This window comes from Delphinus delphis, chromosome 19 (assembly GCF_949987515.2).
Source record: "Delphinus delphis chromosome 19, mDelDel1.2, whole genome shotgun sequence".
In the NCBI taxonomy this organism is placed as follows: Eukaryota; Metazoa; Chordata; class Mammalia; order Artiodactyla; family Delphinidae; genus Delphinus; species Delphinus delphis.
Genome location: NC_082701.1, coordinates 41,373,014 through 41,391,502, shown reverse-complemented (window position 1 = coordinate 41,391,502; position 18,489 = coordinate 41,373,014). Strand labels below are relative to the sequence as shown.

Sequence of the window (18,489 nt, the reverse complement as noted above, 5' to 3'; positions counted from 1 at the left end):
CATCTCGGGGCGTTGAGTTGTGACTACATTCTCAAGGATGTCAGTAACACAAGGGTTCCATCCACAACTCCTTGAAAAAACTGAAACCATGAATGCCTTGTCAAATTCAGACAGTTTATCTTGGCACTGGCGAGCAGAGCAGTCTCTTCGATGTCTGGAAACGCGTCTAATTACGTTCAGAGAGTAACTAAAAAATAGCCAGTGTCCCGGAACAGACAGCTCAGGGATCACTCCATAGCGTCCTGAATGACGCGATGGAACCACGCCAGGAAAAACTAAAAAAAGAAGACGAAAGCGAAAAAAGAAAAGAACCAAGTGTGAAACCACGATGAGACCCTAGCCTCTCTCCAAAACAACCCTCCAGTCTTCCCTGAGCCTTGCGGCCGCCACGACTCTCCCGAAAGTTTTCATTTCCCTCTACTCTTGTTTCCATTAGGTCACCCGGCCCGCCCACAGCACTTACCTGGGGCAGCGCACTAGCTGCCTGGCCCCAAGCGCTGCCTCCCCCCGACACCCCCCTCCCCCGTCCGGACAGCACCCAAGGACACCCCCTCTCTAGAAGGCGCAGTCCTGGAGCTCGGCACGCCCCTTGCACTCCAATGCGGCCGCACCCCAGGGCGTCCCCTCCCGGGAAAGCTCAACCATCGAGCTCAGAGGACCCCGGACACCCCAATCCGGCCGCACTCCATCCCTCGCGCTCGGTGCACCCCCTACACCCCCAATCCGGCCGCACCGCAAGGGCGCCCCCTCTCGGGAAAGCGCAGGCTCGCAGCATTGCGCACGGCCGCTCCGCCCTCACCTGAGCCGAAGGTTGGCCATGAACTCGGGCATAGAGACGGTGTCCATCAGCACGAAGTCCGCCTTCCCGAACTCCAGGCTCTCCTGCTCCGCCATGGCGCCGGCGCACGGGCTCAGGTGGGCGCGGACGGGTTCAGGTGGGCGCGCTCGGGCGGCGGGGGCGCGCGGCGAGCTCGGGCGGGGCCGGGGCGGGGCGCGGGAAAGGGGGCGCCGCGGCGGCTCGGCGGGACGGAGGCCGACCCGCTGCTCCTCGGCGCGCTCTCGTCCGGCGCGGCTCACCCGGCAGTTTCCGCTTTTCCCGCGGCGGCTGCCCGGCGCTGTGGGGGAAGAGACAACGAGACGGAGACGGCGGCGGTTGGTCCCGCCTCTGGCCTTGTCTGGCCCCGGCCCCGCGGCTGCCCGCCCCACCCGCCCCGGCCCGGCCTCTCCGCCCCGCCCCGCCCCCCCGGCCGAGGAGCCGCCCCCGCGGCGAAGGCCACCACCTCCTCACCTGGGCGGCGCGCACGCGCGGGGCGGCCGGCGGGGGCGCGCTCCGGGCCGGGCGGAGGCGGAGGGGTGTCAGCGCCCTCTGGGGACAGGCGCTGGGAGCTCAGGGGGGCGGTACCGAGGCGTGCGAACGTAGGAGGTGGGTGGAATCAAGTTTCCAGGATTGCCGCCTCCGCCCGGGCTTGGTATATGCCAACAAAGTTACGAAAGTGTCTTGTGGAGCTTCTCGCGTGGATAATTCATTACGATTCTGTCACCCTGCTGCGAAGCCCTCTCCTGCTCTTCTGCTCACATCCTCTCCATCCTTAAAATGATGGTTCACGCTCAGACTGAGAGTAATAATAATTAACACGTTGGGGGTACCAAAAGTGCCCAGAGCTTTTATAAGGGCCTTAGAGAACTTAAGTAACTTGCGCTCGGCTACCTAAGTAGTGGGGAAGCTGGAATTTCATCCAGGTCATTTGACTTATGAGCCCCAGCGTTTAGCCACATGGCACACTGCTTTCCTTCTCCAGTGTTCCGTGATCCATTTTTCTCTTCCACTCACCTGAGCATGTCATCAAACATTACCTTATATTGTTATTAAGTTTTTCATCTATCTAGGTATCATCTCCCTGGGATAACTGTAGGCTTCTTGAGCATGGGACCATGTCCTGAACTTCTCCATATCCCCCTTGACACACACCAAGGAGTCTGGTGTAGTGCCTTGCACATGTACATATGAAATGCACAATGGCTCAATGGAATAGAATGGGTTTTAAGTGGTCTCCAATTTATAGATACATTGGTTGATCTTAGAAAATTCTTTTGGAACCGAGACTGCATTTTCTCAGTGAAAATCTATTATAAATGGCTTTCTAAGGCAGCTGCACCTCTTCAGTCATGTGTTTCTATTAGGACCATCTTCTATTTCAAAACCTACCAGGAAATCTAGAAGCCCCCAAAGACATGGCTGGACTCCTAAACTATGACTGACTGTGAGATGCGTTAAGCCAGACCTAAGGACCTTGCTCACGTTTGCTTCAGCTTCCAACAACCCACCCTGGCCAAGAGAGAGGGTAAGACAGCTTGATCACCTCCTGCATGAGCACGTCCGCCATGAGAAAGCCACCCCAGTCTCTGTCACAGGCAGAGATGAGTTGCAGTCTGACTACCATTAGCAGCTCTCGTTCTTCAGAAGACACCTCTCTGAATCTCAGTGTCCTCGTTTGTGGAATAAGAACTCCGGTTTAGATACCTTCCAAGGTAGGACCATCCTTTGCTTGGGTCATTTGTGTGGGTGGGTCAGTGGCTAAGTGGGTGATTGCGTAGAGTATGGTACATTCCTAAAATGTTTGCATTGGTATGTTTTAGTATACAATAAAACTGAGTTTCAAAAAGAAAAGGAAGAAATCTCAAATTCTGTGCAATTTAGAGCAACCAGGGACCACACTCATTGGAAACGATTATTGGAAGATGGAGGTAGGTATATCCCCTGGGTTGTTAGGGCAGAAGCAGTTGTACAGTGGGTAGGATCTATGGTGGGATGCAGTTGTGGTTTTCACATGGGCAAAGCAAGGAGACTCCTGTGTTAATCAGTGTCTTGTACAGGAGCCCAATGTGTAAAACATATACACAACATATGCAAAGGGTAGTTAATCAATTTAAAGTGCAAATTAGTATAAAATCAGGCATTGAGACCAATGAGGCTCTTTTGCTGAACCCAAATCTGTCCAGTGAGGCTGTAGGAAAATATTAACTATTGGTGTATAAAGAATATATGGAAGCCTTTTTTTTCCAGTCTTCTTGCAACTTTTCTATAAGTTTGAAATTATTTCAAAATATAAAGTTAAAAATCAAATAATCTAAAACTGTTCTAAAATTTTAAAAGGTTTATTTTTAAGAATCACATTGTAATAATTTTTTCCTATTTTGGAAGAAAATCTGAAAAAGAATACACACACACACACGCACCTGAATCACTTTGCTGTACACCTGAAACTAATACGACATTACAAATCTACTATATTTAAAAGGAAAAAAAAAAAGAGAGAGAGAAAGCAATCACGTAACACTTAGAAATGAAAGTCACATTGGAAGTTTGCAGACATTCCAGAACTGGAAAACCAGCACACACCTTGAAAGCTCTGGTACAGACTATCTATTCACTCTGGTTGTCATACATATGCTAGGAGATTATAAACACTAAAACCAAAAATAATTCTAAAACCAAACATAATTTCAACAATTTCTATTTAAAATATGTTTTTATAATTTAGATGAAAGAATTTCATGTTTACCTTAGTTGTCAAATATGCCCCAGAGAGAGTACAACCTGTTCCATGCCTGAAATTCTCTTCCCTCTTGTCCTGCCTCTCATCCCTGTGGCCTAGCTAATTTCTGCTCATCCCTCTGCTCTCAGCCTCAACATCACTTCCTCCAGGAAGGCTTCCATGATCTCCTAAGTCAGAGTTGGCTAAGTCCCTGCTCTGTGCCCCCACAGCACCCTGGAAGTGTCATCCTCGTTACAGGCTGAATGCACTTTAACAAACCTATTGTCCATCTATCACATTAGAGTGTCAGGGCCATGAGTACTGGAAGCTGTGTCTGTCCTGTTCTTGGATGTAGCTCTGGCCCCTAGTAGCACAGGGCTTAGCGTGTGAAACTCTTAATAGACGCTTGCTTGATGAAGGAATAGGGAATGATCTGTGACTCTATGGGTTATGTAATGTGAGTTTGTAAATCCACCCTTGTTGGTAGATTTTCTGCATTAAAAGCCGTTCATTGTGCAGCGTTTATCTCATTCTCATCTCCTGCCCCTGCAGGCAGGTCTCAGGGCTGTGTTCACTTCTCTCTTGGGGCCAGGCCTGCATGCTACATGTTCACACTGAACAAAAGCTGTTGTCCGAAAAACCCGTCTGCTGTTGACACCAGCTGCAGAGGATCTGTGCTGGGTTCTCCCTAAAAAATCAACTCTGAATTTTCCACAGCAAATATTTGCTCCCATTCTTCTACTTTCCCAGAATGTTTCTGGGCTGCCCCATCCTCACTCTCTTTACCAGGTGCGTTGTATCTGGGAAGATGGCTCAGCCTAAATCCCACAAGACAGAAGCAGGAAGGCCAGGAAGAACATTGTCACAAGGCATATTCAAAGGGCATTTTATAAATTTATTGTATAAGCCCCAATTATTCTAGAGCAGAAGTAGAAAGGCGAATTTATGTTGCAAAATAACTTCATAATGCACTCACAACCATATGGAAATGATATAGAACCCTCTGCCTTAGATATTATCCAAAACATACATCCTCCTCTTTCAGGCCTAAGGTTGGATTTGAACTAAGAATGATACATCAAAGACAGCGTATATGTTCTCTATGGTTTCTGAAGCCTACATTTTTTAGAGTAAAAACAGACCCAACAGTTGTCTCCCTGGTGTCACTGATGACTTACCCACCTGTGGACCCCTCCCCCCACCCACCCCCAACTCCTTCACCCCTGCCTTTCACTCTTTAGACATCTCACAGCACAAAGGAAAGGGAATTTTCATAGCAGAGGTCACTGTCATAAAGTAGCCTGAAAGCACAGAAAGTGACTTAAGAAGCTCACCTTCTCACCTCTAGCTATTAAAGACAGAGGGACGGTGGACCAACTGCTCAAGACCTGGTTCCGGGTTCTAGGAATTTCTTGCCTGCTGTGCCTGTGGTTCAGCTGTGCTTACCTGTGACGATGCTGAGTTGGGGACAAGGATCTTCCCTTAGCTCTTTGAAATGGCTGATACTACAGACAGAGCTACTTTTTTTTTTTTGCGGTACACGGGCCTCTCACTGCTGTGGCCTCTCCCGTTGCGGAGCACAGGCTCCGGACGCGCAGGCTCAGCGGCCATGGCTCACGGGCCCAGCCGCTCCGCGGCATGTGGGATCCTCCCGGACCGGGGCTCGAACCCATGTCCCCTGTATAGGCAGGCGGACTCCCAACCACTGCGCCACCAGGGAAGCCCGACAGAGCTACTTTTAACATAATCAACCTAAGCTCAGAGGAAGTTGGGAGATAGCAGCTGAGGAGGGGGAGGAGGTGGAGGAGGAAGAAGAGAAGGAAAGGGGCTGCAACTGCTAGGGTCTCAGGGCAGCAGGTGGATAGTAACAAGACACTGGTTTCCAATTCTTAGGTTTCATTTCCCTTGATGAAAACACGGGAACTTTCTCTCCCAGGACAAATGTCTTAAGCACACATGCAAAACAGTTTGCACATGGACTCCCCTGATCCAGGCCCAGAATGACCTGTCTGTGGATCCCAAGTTAAGAACCCCTGGGCGGAAACTAACACACCATTGTAAAGCAACTATACTCCAAAAAAGATGTTAAAAAAAAAAACAAAAGAACCCCTGGGAATTCCCTGGTGGACCAGTGGTTAGGACTTGGTGCTTTCACTGCTGTGGCCCAGATTTGATCCCTGGTCTGGGAATTAAGATCCCGCAAGCTGCGAGGTGCAGCGAAAAAATACATTAAAATAAAAGAACCCCTGAGCTAAGAGGGGGATCACACCACAGGTCCTAATCATTGGGGAATGGAGAAGAACTTCAGCAAGCCATCACTGTCAGTATCCCGTGAGTCACCAGAAAAGGGCCGTCCCAAGAGCACGTCCCCCGGAGCTGGCACTGGAGCCACATTGCTTAAGGCCTCAGGAAAGACAGGGTCAGATGGTAGAGGAAGAGTGCTTATCGCACTGAGTTGGAGTTGGCTGTCCAGGCAAGTCCCTCAACTCGCTAGGACAGAGGCCATGCCCTACTCATCCTTTTATCTCCAGCCCTCAGTCTGTGCCTGATGCCCCTTAGATACTTCTTGAATCGAGTAGATGAATTAATTAGTGAGTGAGTTTATTTGTAAATGGTTATATTTCAGGGAGCATGTGGCATTTCTCTGTGCCCTATGCCAGAAAATCAATAACTCAAGCTATTCTGGCCATTGGAAGGGGTCCTAGAGCTAGAAAATTTGGGAGTGTGATAGGATCCCATGAGAGGGAAAACACATCCACAATCAGTTCATGGATTGAATCTTGCATCTTAAGGCAGGATGTCTCAAATTTTAAGGTGTATAAGAATCACTTGGGATCTTGTTAGAAATGCAGTCTCAGGTCCCACCTGAGTAGATCTTAACTCACTGAATTGCAATCTGCATTTTAGCAGGATCCCCTAGTGATGCTGTTGCAGCCAGACTGTAGACCAGACCTTGAGTAGCAGGATTCTAAGGAATCCTAATGGCCATGTAATCAAACATATGTACCCCTTTACAGATGGGGAAAGTGGGCCCCAGGAAGAGCTTCTGACTTTGACTAGGTTGGTAGAGCTGAGACCAGACCTTACAACTTCCGATTTGGGTAGTGGATTGCTTCCACTATCCAACATGAATACTCACTTGTAAGACGGTGTGTGTGTGTGTGTGTGTGTGTGTGTGTGTAGTAAAGAAAAGGGAGAGCAGCACCCTAGATCTCCCCTGGGTAACCCCAGGACCTCCCTACCCCATTTCTAAGTGGGAGGCTGATGTCCTCCTTTTCCCCATTCCCCTTGTTCTCTTCTAAAAGCTTGGAGTAGAGGCTAGAGAAAATATTGCCGGGGTCAGGAAAAGTCCAATTCCTTTCTTCCCTCCACCTGACAGAATAGCAAGTAGTTAGTACAGATAACATCCACCATTAATATTTGATTAGTATCCAGAGAACTGACATTGCAGGAAGAGTGTGACATCATACTCAAGGTGACATCTTCTCATCTGCCTCCCAGACCCCATCTCCTCCTGCCATTCATGAGAAGCTTCTCAACTGGTGAGCTGCAGCTGTATTCATCTCCTGGAGTTAAGATCATGAAATAAGATGATGTTAAAGTGCACAGTGTGACCCTCTGACTTTATCCAGTCAACTGGATCCATTCTTCAGACTACCTAGAGGTAGAATACGATGAGCAGTACTTCTATCCAAATTCTGACAACCTGAACTCTAAAGAAATGACACAGGGAAAATTTTTAATGATTTAAAAGTAGAATGCATAAAACCCAGGAGACCTCAGAGGCCATGTGATCAAGTATCCCACCCAATGCCTGAATCCCCTCCACCATATGCTATTGAATACAATGCCTGGATCTACCAGGCATTTGACTCATTAGGCCTCCTCCATGCCATGCCGATGTCTCCACACAAAAGCGGGCTCAACACCCTTTCGCTCCGTCTTACTCCTGAATCACTGCTCAAACTCACTCCGTGCCCTGTACGTCAGCCAGCTCCCAACACTCCCATCCTCTGCCCCTGTTACTCATAATATGTAGGAACCTGGTTTGCCCTTTGCATCTTCTGTTCCACCAAGAGAGGACCAGACTGAAGTGAATTGTAACCAAGGAGAGGAGCCGGGGTCATAGCCAGTTAAGGAAGGGCCTCCTGTTTTTCTTGAGCTGACCTGCCTTTTAGAGTTTCTATCCATAGAACCCTAACACTATTTTCTCTGATCTCTTTGAGCTCTGCCTTCTCAACATTAAGTTCTGTGTCTGACTGCTATCTATTTAGCCCTTCTGTACAGAATAGCCCTTCAGTTCAGAGTAGCATTTTTCCCATACTCAAGAGGCGGAGGTAGTACAGTGGTACCCAAACTTTAGATACCTGTACCGGTGGTGTAGGTTAGGGGTTGGGGGGGGTCTTCATTTTAATGAGCAGCCCAAGGGATTCTGCTGCCAGTGGGCAGGGGGCCTAATTTAGAGAAATATTGATGGGAATTTTGATGTCAGACATATTGCAGCTCAATTCCTAGTTCTGCAACTTACTACCTGTGTGACCTTGAACATCTTACGTCATCTTGATAAGCCTCGGTTTCCTCATCTTTGTTAAAGAGATGATAAAACCCATCTCTGAGTGTTAAAACCATGAAATGAGATGACGTCTATGAGGTGCTTCGTATCAGTCAAGGCAGGTAGCAAGCACTCAATGAATATGAGCTAGCATGCCTATTAGCGTAATTTCTTCTTTTGTCTTCAGGATAGGGAAATTATTAGCAGGTAATCATTGATTTCATGTCCTTTTCAGCAGACTGAGATTTCTAGTAGATGTTGGTGCGTCTTCTGATCACGTTTTCCTCTGAGTCTTGTGATTCCTATTGGTCATTTATCACCATTTCCATGCATAACCGTGGACCTTACACTTAGCAGGGGATCAAAAGTCGCCGAATATTTTGCATCGAGAGAATGCCATCTGGCTAGGCCCTCTGTGCTACATTCCCATGGCAACACCACATCTGCTCTTCTCACGCTTCCCCCAAATGCTCTCCAGCATCTTGACATTATGGCACTGATTCAGTTCCCTCCTGGCCCGACCCTTCCCACTGCCCGGTTCCAGTGAACAGCGCCATCCCACAATGCCTCGATGATACCTGCCCGTTTTCATTTACTTCTTTGCATTAAAACGTCCAATTCACTTCATCATACAATATATGCTCTAGGCATAGATTATGTTTTAAACGGAGAAATAATGAGAGGAAGCTGGTGAAATGGGCGGAGGAGTTGGAGTGGTGGGCGGGATGTGGTTTTGACAACCAGGTAAGAGGGAATCACTTTTTCCTTTCACAGAAGGGTTCAGTTTAGCTTCCGTGGTGGTGATCAAATGATTAATTCAGAAGAATTGAGCCTACACTATGGATAAGTTACATTCCAAGTTCTCCATCAATGAATGATACACATAGCGACTGCACAGAGCACACATGGGTAATTATAAGCGTCATGGGGCTCTGGTGTTCAGGTCTGGAAGGTGGTAGAGTGTGGGGTTAGAAGCAAAGGCTCAGGGGCTGATTCTGACGCTTATGCACTGATGTGACATCAGGCAAGTCACGTCAGCCCTCTGAGACTGTTTCCTCTTCTGTAAAGTTCAAGTACATACATCTTACCTCGTAATATTGCTATGATAATTAAGTGAGATAAAGTATGTTAAGCACCTAGCATGGGGTCCAGGACATAGTTAGGGCTCAATAAATGTAAGCTGATAGTACTTCCTTATTCACCAGTCCCTCCACTGGGACTTCAATACGGCTCATAACCAGGTGGGAGGGGAAAGAGTGTTCCAGTCTGGTCCTTTTTATCTTTTGAACCCTGGTTCTCTGGTGTCCTCTTATCTGTTGGTTCATGTCAGGCTGGTCACGTCCTTGTAGCTGAGCTGATATACTAATTGCAGGGAGTTCACGGCCTCTCTATCTACAGTTTCTCAACCTTCAGTCTTGAAGGTACAGTGACTTGCTGGCTTTCCCATCCAAGCTTTGTCTCCTGAGTTCCTAATTGCATTTGAATAACCAGGCACACACTTGCCTTTCAAGAGAGACGTTTCTCTCCCAAGGCAGATAGAAATTCATGGGGCCTAAGCACCACATCTCTGAGGAGCTTCTCCAACCCCAGCCACGAATCTGGTGTCGTTGCTTTAGGAAGGTCTTATAGACCCATGAATCCCAAATCTGGCTGGTCATTAGATTCACCTGGGATGCTTTCGAAAAATACAGCTTCCAGGATCCCACTTCTGGTCCTTTTGAATTGAAGTTTTCATGGCTAAGAACCATTGTCAGAAGAACACCTGGAGTTAGGCACATACAAAGAATAACTTCTGAAATGAGCATTACCTGGTAAACGGATGGCTGTTAACATCAAACGGATGCTCCCTTTCACCTGGGATAAGAGCCAAAGAACACATGCGTTTCCCACCTCATGCTCCTTCGGGAGGGTAACACAAGCTGGCTTTAGACCCTATGTCTAATATCTCTTGAGGACTCTGAGGGCCTTCATCTCTTGCAAATGCAGTCACTAATGACTGATTTTATTAGGAAAGAGTGTCTTCCAGCACTCCCTATAAAACCTCTTCAGCGCTGCCCTTGCCTACGGCCAGTGCTCTGAGCTAGAAGTGTAAAGACAAGTCTTCCACATGCACTTCATTTGCTTACATGGCCTACGGTTCCCTAAGAAGAAGCCCACAATTTATATCCCAGCCAAAGAGAAGGATGGGTGGGCCAGCTCCACCTCTGGGAAGAAGAGGAGGAAGAAGAAGGAGGCATATTTTAGTTACATGGGGAAAATCCTAAAGCAAGTGAGTTGGGACTCTCTTTATGCAAACTGAGAATGGCCAAGACAGGTATCATGTTAGTGGCCCTGGGTGTGACCTTGACTTCAACTTCTGGTGCAGGAGTCCTTCCTCACACGTTGAGTTCCTGAAAAGTTGGTTGCAAAACAGCTGCTATAAACTGGATCTGTGAATGGCTGCTATCTTCTCCTACTTGCCTTTCTCTCTGTTGGCAGCAACTCTGAACACCTGAGCCCTTGGTGTCTCCCTTTCTTGTATCTGTTGACAGCTAATCTGTTAAGTGATTCTTAATTGCCCTCCCCTTTTCCTGCAGAGAGGGGATTCACCACCTCGTCTGTTCTGTCGCTTTGAAGAGTTGCAAATAGCAGGTTTTCATTAAATGGTCATCTATATCATACTTAGAAATTTCTTTCAGTAGGTAGGCACTCATTCCTTTTTCCTGCCCACCCAACACCTCACCCCATGGCATACAAATTGTAGAAAACAAAATCAGGAAAGTCTTCCCCTTCAAGAGAAGCTATGGGGAAGACAGGAAGGAGATTCTCTGAAAGATGTGTTAAGGCTTGATTTGGGATATTACTTCTTTTTTTTTTAATTTTTATTTTATATTGGAGTATAGTTGATTTACAGTGTTGTGTTAGTATCAGGTGTACAGCAGAGTGATTCAGTTATACATGTACATGTATCTATTCTTTTTCAGAGTGTTGAGTAGAGTTCCCTGTGCTCTACAGCAGGTCCGTGTTGATTATCTATTTTATATCCAATTATGTGCATATGTTAATGGGATTTTATTTCTTCGTGCCCAGGAAGCAAGGCTGAGTGCTCATGTCTGTAATTGTACCGAAGCCCCCTGTATTCCAGTAGTATCGTTTGGAATCTGTTGTTTATTCTGGGAGAAGAAGGAAAAATGGGATTAAGGAATGACAGGAGAAGGAGAGAAGGTGTGTGATTCAGAACAGCGTTCTCAACCACAAGCACTGTTGACAACGGGCTCTGGGCAGTTCTTTGCGTGGGACGCTGTCCTGTGCATTGTGGGGTGTTGAGCAGAGTCCCTGGCCTCTGCCCACTAAATACCAGTAGCGCCCTCCCTCCCAGTGTGACCACCAAAAGTGTCCACAAATAATGCCCAGTGTCCCTCGGAGGGCAAAATCAGCCCCCCGTTGTGAGCTCCTGCAGGAGATCCTACATTTGGCTGGAAAGGCCTTCGGTGGGAGTACTTGAACTAAGAATTCTTCTGAGCATTAGTTTTTCCTTGGCCTGTCCTTAACCTTGTGGGTCTAGCAGGCCGCCCTGCTTCTTCAAGCCTCCAAAGGGTCAGGTCCGTGACCTTGGGTCAGCCTTTCAGGGCGCTGCGAGGATAAAACCAGAGGTCGGTTGGATAAACGTATTGAGTGCCTAAGTGCCAGCCAGACCTGCTGCGGGAGCTCAGATGAAAACGATGAGGGCTCTGTTGCAGAGGGGCTCACGGTCCTGCTGTGTGTGTGTGTGTGTGTGTGTGTGTGTGTGTGTGTGTGTGTGTGTGTGTGTGTTGGGGGGCGCATTGAGCAAATACCTGTAAATTATGAAAACCACGAGGAATGTTTAGAATCCCACCTCAAACCTTTCCTTTCAAGAAACTGAGGCCCAGTGTGGGTCTATGACTTGCTAACATGATGTCTCGTGCCAGTTAGGATTAGAGCCCAAGAGGGGTGATTCTCAGGGCAGCGTTCTTTGGACTGTTTCTGCTGCCTCTCTAACTTCAGACGAGGACACTAATGACATAGGCAGTGTGTGACACAGGCTCTGAGAACAAAAAGTGCTCTGGTCCTCAGTGGGGGGATTGTGTGGAATGCAGATAAGCCAGAGGTGGCACTTGGGGAAGAGCCTTAAAAGATGGATGGGATTTGAAAGGTGGAGCTGGGTGCAGGCATGGGAGGTAGAGGTGACAGATACACAGTGGCATGGGGACCAGAAAACATAGGGACACACCTGAGGAAGAGCAAGTATTCCCAGCTTGGCTGGAGATCCTGTTGGCACAAGGCAGTAAGGCAGGAAATTAGAAAGTGTTAAATGCTCACTAATATGAATATAGAGTGTGAAAGTATACTGGAAGCTAAAACTATATTTTCCATCTTCAGAAGGTGCCGGATGTTAACTCTGCTTCTATTAGGAAAAACCATGGCGCAAAAGTTGAAGTGACCAGAGTTAGTTTGTATTATCCAAAGGTTATCTTTCTCACATACCTACAAATTCCCTTCCCTCCCTCTTCCTCAGAGAGAGCTGACAGGTACAGTGGCCTAGTTTCCTTCATCACATCTCTACTGTTGTCCCTTTGGGTGGGTCGTACGTTTCCACGGACACATGAATCCACAGAAGCCATGGGTACTCGGGTACTGGGTTGGACCATACGTTCCTGACTATGGGAGCCTTCACTTCTCTGTCTCACCCTTATGCTGTTTCTGTCCCAGACCCACCCAGACTTCAGTGGGTGCTCCTGGATCTTGGATGCACTGGGAGCTCTGGAGGATTGGTGGCTGGAACAGGTTAGCCTGGAAGCGGTTAGACTGTCCCTCTACAACCACAGAAGAACCGTCACCAGCAGAGAGATCCTTGAGGCAGTCAAGCAGAGATGCTCTCGGAAGAGCTTGGGAATAAATGAAGTGAATCTGAATGGCCCTGTTGTTGAAATGATTACACTTGTCAAACAAAATTGGGTCCGTTGGAGGACTGAGCTGGAAGATGAAGTATCTGAGAAGAACCTGCTGCAGTGGTGGTCTCGGTGTGACACACCTGGTCTCTGGGTCTTGCATTTTTAGCCTCCGACTTAATTTGTGAAACTAGATAAATAAATAAAGGAAAGGCACTTTCTCTTGTGTGTGATGCTTGCTTACGGTTTTTAACATTTTTTCTTAAGCGCGCATCTGCCCTGTTTTGAGCTTACCTATTGTATTTTTGGACACAATTCAACATGTCACACTGTGGACTTACCATCGCTCCCCCCACTCCAGCCCCAAGGTGGGGGATGCTGCACTGATATGAACTGAGGATTTCTTTTCTTAATTTAAGCACCCCTACCTTGACTTATGGAAACTAAAAAATAAAGGGAAAAGGGGTCTGTTTGCTCTTTGAGTATAAGACCCATGACGTTGTTTATCTATATAGCACCTAGCATAATAGCATGTATGTAATAAGTGTCAGTCATGTAAAAGCTGGTCCCAACCATGGAAAAACCAATTATAATAGTAGTATAAAAATACAATAATTTAGGAGCAGAAAGAATAAATGGGCTGATATATTTTATTTATTTTTATTTTAATTTTATTTTTTTACATCTTTATTGGAGTATAATTGCTTCACAATGGTGTGTTAGTTTCTGCTTTATAACAAAGTGAATCAGTTATACATATACCTATGTTCCCATATCTCTTCCCTCTTGCGTCTGGGCTGATATATTTTAGACATTGTGGTCTGGGAAAGCCTGGGTATGTGACATGAAGGAAAAGAAGGGGGGAAGGATTTGGGGCTGAGGGAACAGCATAAGCAAAGGTCCTGAGGCTAGCAGGAAAGCTTTCAGCTTGTTAGAGAAACTAAATGAAAGTCAGGGCAGCTGGGTTCTAGTAAGCAAGAAAGAAGTACATTAGGAGATGAGGTTGGAGAAGAAGCCCGAGTCACGCAGGGTTGGTTTGTTATTCCAAGGGCAGTGTGAAGCTGCTGAAGGATTTTAACTAGGGAATTGACATCTTGTTTAGGTTTCTGTTGTTTTTAGTTGAGGTTTACCACACAGTAAGGTGTATAAATCTTAAGCATACCTCAAAGTTTTACATATATATGTTTATATATACTCAGAATAAGATACAGCACCTTTCCTTCACTGTTGCTGCCGTGTGAAGAATAGATTCAGGAGAATGTGGAAATGGGAAGATTTGTTCGAAATGTTTTGCATGAGTTTAGTGGAGGGATGATGGTGGGCTGCTTGATGGTAGGTAGCAGTGAAAAGAAGTGAGGAGATTTGAAATAGAATGTGAGATCAAATCAATAGAAGTTGCTAATGGAATGGATATGAGAAGTGAAGGAAAAAGTGATGGTTCCTAAGTTTAGGGCTTGAGCAGTGTGGTGGACAGTGGGGCTGGTTATAGAAATGAACAAGGCTCTAGGAAGGAGGACAGGTGTTTTGGGAGAGGTGTAAATTGAGATTTGCCTTCCGGACAGGTTAAGTCTTAAATACCTGTGACACATGCAAATGGAGATGTCAAATAGGGAGGAAGGACCAAAGATACAAATTTGGGAATCAGCATAAAATAGCAACATATACATCAGCAGGAATGGGTGTGATTACCTAGGAAGATGGGATAAAAAGGAGAAGAGAAGACAATTCGGACCAAGACCAAAGAAATTCTAATATTTAGATTCAGGTAGTGGAGAAAAGACAAAGGAAACAAAGGGCGGGAAATGTGAGAAATCAGGAGAGGGTAGTGTCGTGGAAGCCAGGAGAGGAGAAAGGGGTCCAGTCCACTGTGCACAGTCCTGGGGAGAGTGTTAAAAGGAGATGCTTGTGTCTGTTGCACTTGGTGACGAGGGGATCATGGTGACATTGAGAAATCTGCCCACTGGAGCAGGGTGGGTACCAGCCAGATTTGAGCAGGTTGAAGAGCGAACGGGAGCTAGTCAGTGGAGACAGCTTTTCTGATGGTGTTGAGACAAAGGGAGAAATTTAGCACTGAAAGGGAACAGAGACTTGGACTGGTAATCGGAGAGTCACTGGGTACAGAGATTTTGAAGATGATAGGTACTAGAACGCCATTGTTTGCTCATGGAATTCTCCAGCATAGAGGGAGATTCAGAAGAACGTAGAGAAAGGCAAAGGGCCAGGGACCTTGAGAGGGTGATGGTGGGGATGGGATTCAGAGTAGAAATGAAAGAGGAGAAAATGTGTACAAATATGGGAAGTTTAGAGATTTGGTATGAAAAAATGAGGAAATTAGTACTTTTTTTTTTTTGAGTGAAACAAGTGAAAGTGGAGGAGGGACATATCTTCTCTTGCAGATAAGATACGAAGTTGTTGTCTAACGGACTAAGAGTGTGAAGCTTGGACATCTGTGGACAAATGGCTCCCCAGGACTAAGCACCTGCTTAAGGTCTGTGGTCATGAATTGAAAGCAAAGCCAGTCTTGCCGTGTAACTTTCTGCACCACATGTATCTGCTCCAGTGCCTGGCTGCAGAATGCAGTGTGGGTTCTGCAGAGTGAACTAAGGAGAGAGGAGCGAGGGAGCTACTGCATCATGCACCGTCCAATCCAGGCCAGCCAGGATGTGGCGGGGAGGAGTGGGAAGAAAGGGGCAAGAACCTCATGGGATTCACAGAAGGCACGGAAGATGTCAGGCCTGTAAACTGAATCTCAGAGAAGGAATTGTCTCTCTCCAGCACGGTTTCGTGTTAGCTAACCCATGAGGGTTCTTGCCTAAGAAGCAGGGGTGACACCCAGTGACCACTCCTTGAAGTGCACCTTCTTGGTTTTATATTGTCAGCAGACCCCAAAGCCAGCTTGTATGAAGTGATCAGGGGGCGTTCTGCTCCACTTGGGAGGCACTCAAGCCCTCCCCGATTCTCTCCATAGTTGGACCACTGGCCCTCCGCTCTCTAAGGAGGTAGAGATGCTGCTGCCCAGGTGGGTAACTAGACGTGGACAATCGAGGCATTGAAGGCAGCCTGGGGGCTATAAGCCCAGACATGGGCTTCCCTGCTAGGTTTCTGCCGTCCTGGGGACCCAGAACAAGCATCTTAGGACGGCTTTGGGAATGCCTAAACCCTTAGGGTTTAGACAAATGCCAGGTAGTGACACAAACCTCTTCCAGCCCATGGTTGTCCTGGGGAATTGTCAACCCAGCTGACTCAAGAGCTGAGAGGGTCCTAATGACTCAAACTCCCCTGAGATTCTCCTTCCCCAAGCACTGGGGTCTGACTTAGTCTAGAGGGAAACACAGTTTCTCCCCAAATCCCGTCACCCATCACAGGTACCAGCTTGACTTCTGGGCTAAGGATTTGTTGCACCTCAGTTAGGAGCTGTTCTGTACTCTTGGCAAAAACACTTAAAATTGTCAAAACGCTTTTTTTTGTAAAGACGTCTAAAGACAGATTTCACAGCCTTCCTCTCTTGCTCTAGTATTTTATTACCCCTCTTTATTATTTTTAAAACTTATTTTCTATTGAGCTAACATTGGTTTATAACATGGTGTCAGTTTCACAGGTACATTATATGTTTATTTCTGTATACACTGCAGTGTCTCACCAGCCATCACCGTACAGTTGCTCCTCTTTAACCATTTCATCCTCCCCCCACCCCTGCCTCTTCCCCTCTGATAACCACTACTCTGTTCTCTGTATGTATGTGTTTGTTCTGTCTGGTTGGTTTATTTTATCTTTTGTTTATGTTTTTGTTGTTGGTATTTGTATTCCACATATGAGTGAAATCATACGATATTTCTCTCTGTCTGACTTACTTCCCTTAACATAATACCCTCTAGGTCCATCCATGTTGTTGTAAGCGGCGAGATCTCATCTTTTTTATGGCTGAGTAGTATTCCATTGTATATATATTCCACATCTTCCTTATCCATTCATCCACTGATGGACACTTAGGTGGTTCTCATATCTTGGCTATTATAAATAATGCTGCAATGAACATAGGAGTGCTTGTATCTTTTCAAATTAGTTTTTGTATTCACAGGAAATACAAAGAGGGCCAAGGTAGCACACCTAACTCCCTGTGCAATGACCTAAGTTATCGATACTTTTATTATTCTGTCTAATTACCTTTCACTAAGACCTGCTGTTTATCTTTCACTTTAAGAGGTTAGCCAATCCGGTTTTAAGTCCAGGCACAAGGGGGTGAAATGAGGATGTGTCGCTGAGGCATGAACCGTGGAGTGGGGCAGGTTGAGGAAGATGGTTTCCAAGGTGGTCAAGAAATTGAGATGGAGGAAGACTGTCTGACTCACCTCTAACCCTCTTCCCCATCTCTTATCTCACAGTCGCCAGCTTGATCCTGACTTTGAAATTAGGGGCCACCTGGTGTAGGTGCAAGAGTCTGCCCTGAACTTGCAGTCAGGTAGTCACTTGCCCATGTCTGTTTCCACATCCGTAAAATAGTGGTGGGAATGCCCCCTGCACCCAGTTGTGGTAAAAGTCAAGTAACGTACATGAAAGTGTTTCTTATACTGACACAGTATTATTTCCCTTGCTCCTCCCCCACCCCCCGAAACCCCCCACCCGGTCCCGCTCCATTGCCCACGTGCACATGCCCTAATGTCCCCTGGGGGAAATCTGTATTAATGGTCTCTATGTCCACCAGTCCAGTTGCCTTGACGTAGAGGAAATGCAAATCTGGCCTTTGTTCCCAGTGGGGATCCTGGCCCAGCCCTGCCCTCCTCCAGCCTTCTCCTTTCTCACTGCTTTCTGGTTCTGCTCCCCCGCTGCTGCCAGCCCCAGCCCTTCTGAGAGTTTGCTGGCTTTTGCTCCTGCAAGGCAGACTGGCTTCACTGTGGTCTGTCCACGCCCATAGCTCAGAGGAGGCCTGACGTGCGTGTACACAAACCCCTCCCTGCTGGCCTCTGTCTCCTTGGAAAGCTGTTCACTAGCCCATAAAAGGGCCGGAACACTTCAAACAAGTATTAACTCTGAATCAAATCAGGGATTTAAAACTGCGACTCAAATTCAGATCAACGTTCCTTTCTTTCCAGTGCCTGCTGCCTTATCCTCTCTGAGTGCTTCCCATGGGCTTAACCCTCCTGCCTTAAACCTCCCCCTGGCGGCCACACCCCAGGGGGCTTCTGAGTGCTGGGAATGGGTCTAGGGTTCCTATCCCCACTGTAGAATGACAGTGACAATAGTTAAGCTTTATGTTCATTCCTTCCACAAGTGTTTATTGAGCACCTACTAAATGCCAGGCATTGTTCTAGGAACTGGAGGTCAGCAGAGTAAAGTATAAGACAGTCAAGTCCCTGCTCTCGTGGAACTTACATTCTGAAAGGGGAGAAACAATAAACAAATATTTAGTGCACTGTCCGGTAGCAAAAGTGCCATTCAAAAAACCACATCAGGCCAGGGGAGTGTGGACAATGGGAGATGCTCCTTCAGATGGGGGCATCAGGGAAGACTTCTC

At 47.0% G+C, this 18,489-nt stretch overlaps 2 protein-coding genes across 11 annotated transcripts in view; one reads left to right on the top strand and one right to left on the bottom strand.

The window, feature by feature from the left end:
- MYO1D (myosin ID) overlaps positions 1–1,174 on the bottom strand; it is a 350,137-nt gene extending 348,963 nt beyond the window's left edge. For all 3 annotated transcript variants that reach the window (XM_059997534.2, XM_059997536.2, XM_059997535.1), the window contains exon 1: positions 800–1,174. In XM_059997534.2, the coding sequence (XP_059853517.1) occupies positions 800–894 (95 nt within the window). In that variant the 5' untranslated portion in view covers positions 895–1,174. The remainder of the gene's footprint in view (positions 1–799) is intronic.
- Positions 633–13,225, top strand: H2BN1 (H2B.N variant histone 1). 8 transcript variants are annotated; one of them, XR_009517010.1, is made up of 5 exons: positions 633–915; positions 2,210–2,529; positions 2,638–2,745; positions 11,158–11,292; positions 12,799–12,877. XR_009517010.1 is itself a non-coding variant. In XM_059997537.1 (2 exons), the coding sequence occupies exons 1-2, from the start codon at positions 10,196–10,198 to the stop codon at positions 13,144–13,146; spliced, it is 510 nt and encodes a 169-aa protein (XP_059853520.1). In that variant the 3' UTR covers positions 13,147–13,225. The 8 variants fall into 8 exon arrangements, 1 of the variants encoding a protein (XP_059853520.1); XR_009517012.1 differs by lacking the exon at positions 11,158–11,292 and having other exon boundaries at positions 12,799–12,920; XR_009517013.1 differs by lacking the exon at positions 2,638–2,745.
- The last annotated feature ends 5,264 nt before the right edge of the window (positions 13,226–18,489 follow it).

Bases quoted from the DNA above. Each gene is read 5' to 3' on its own strand.
- H2BN1 (XM_059997537.1), top strand. From the start codon at position 10,196: ATGCACTTCATTTGCTTACATGGCCTACGGTTCCCTAAGAAGAAGCCC. The intron at 10,358-12,798 runs GTGAGTTGGGAC...TTTCTGTCCCAG, and splicing joins TGGGGAAAATCCTAAAGCAA to ACCCACCCAGACTTCAGTGG.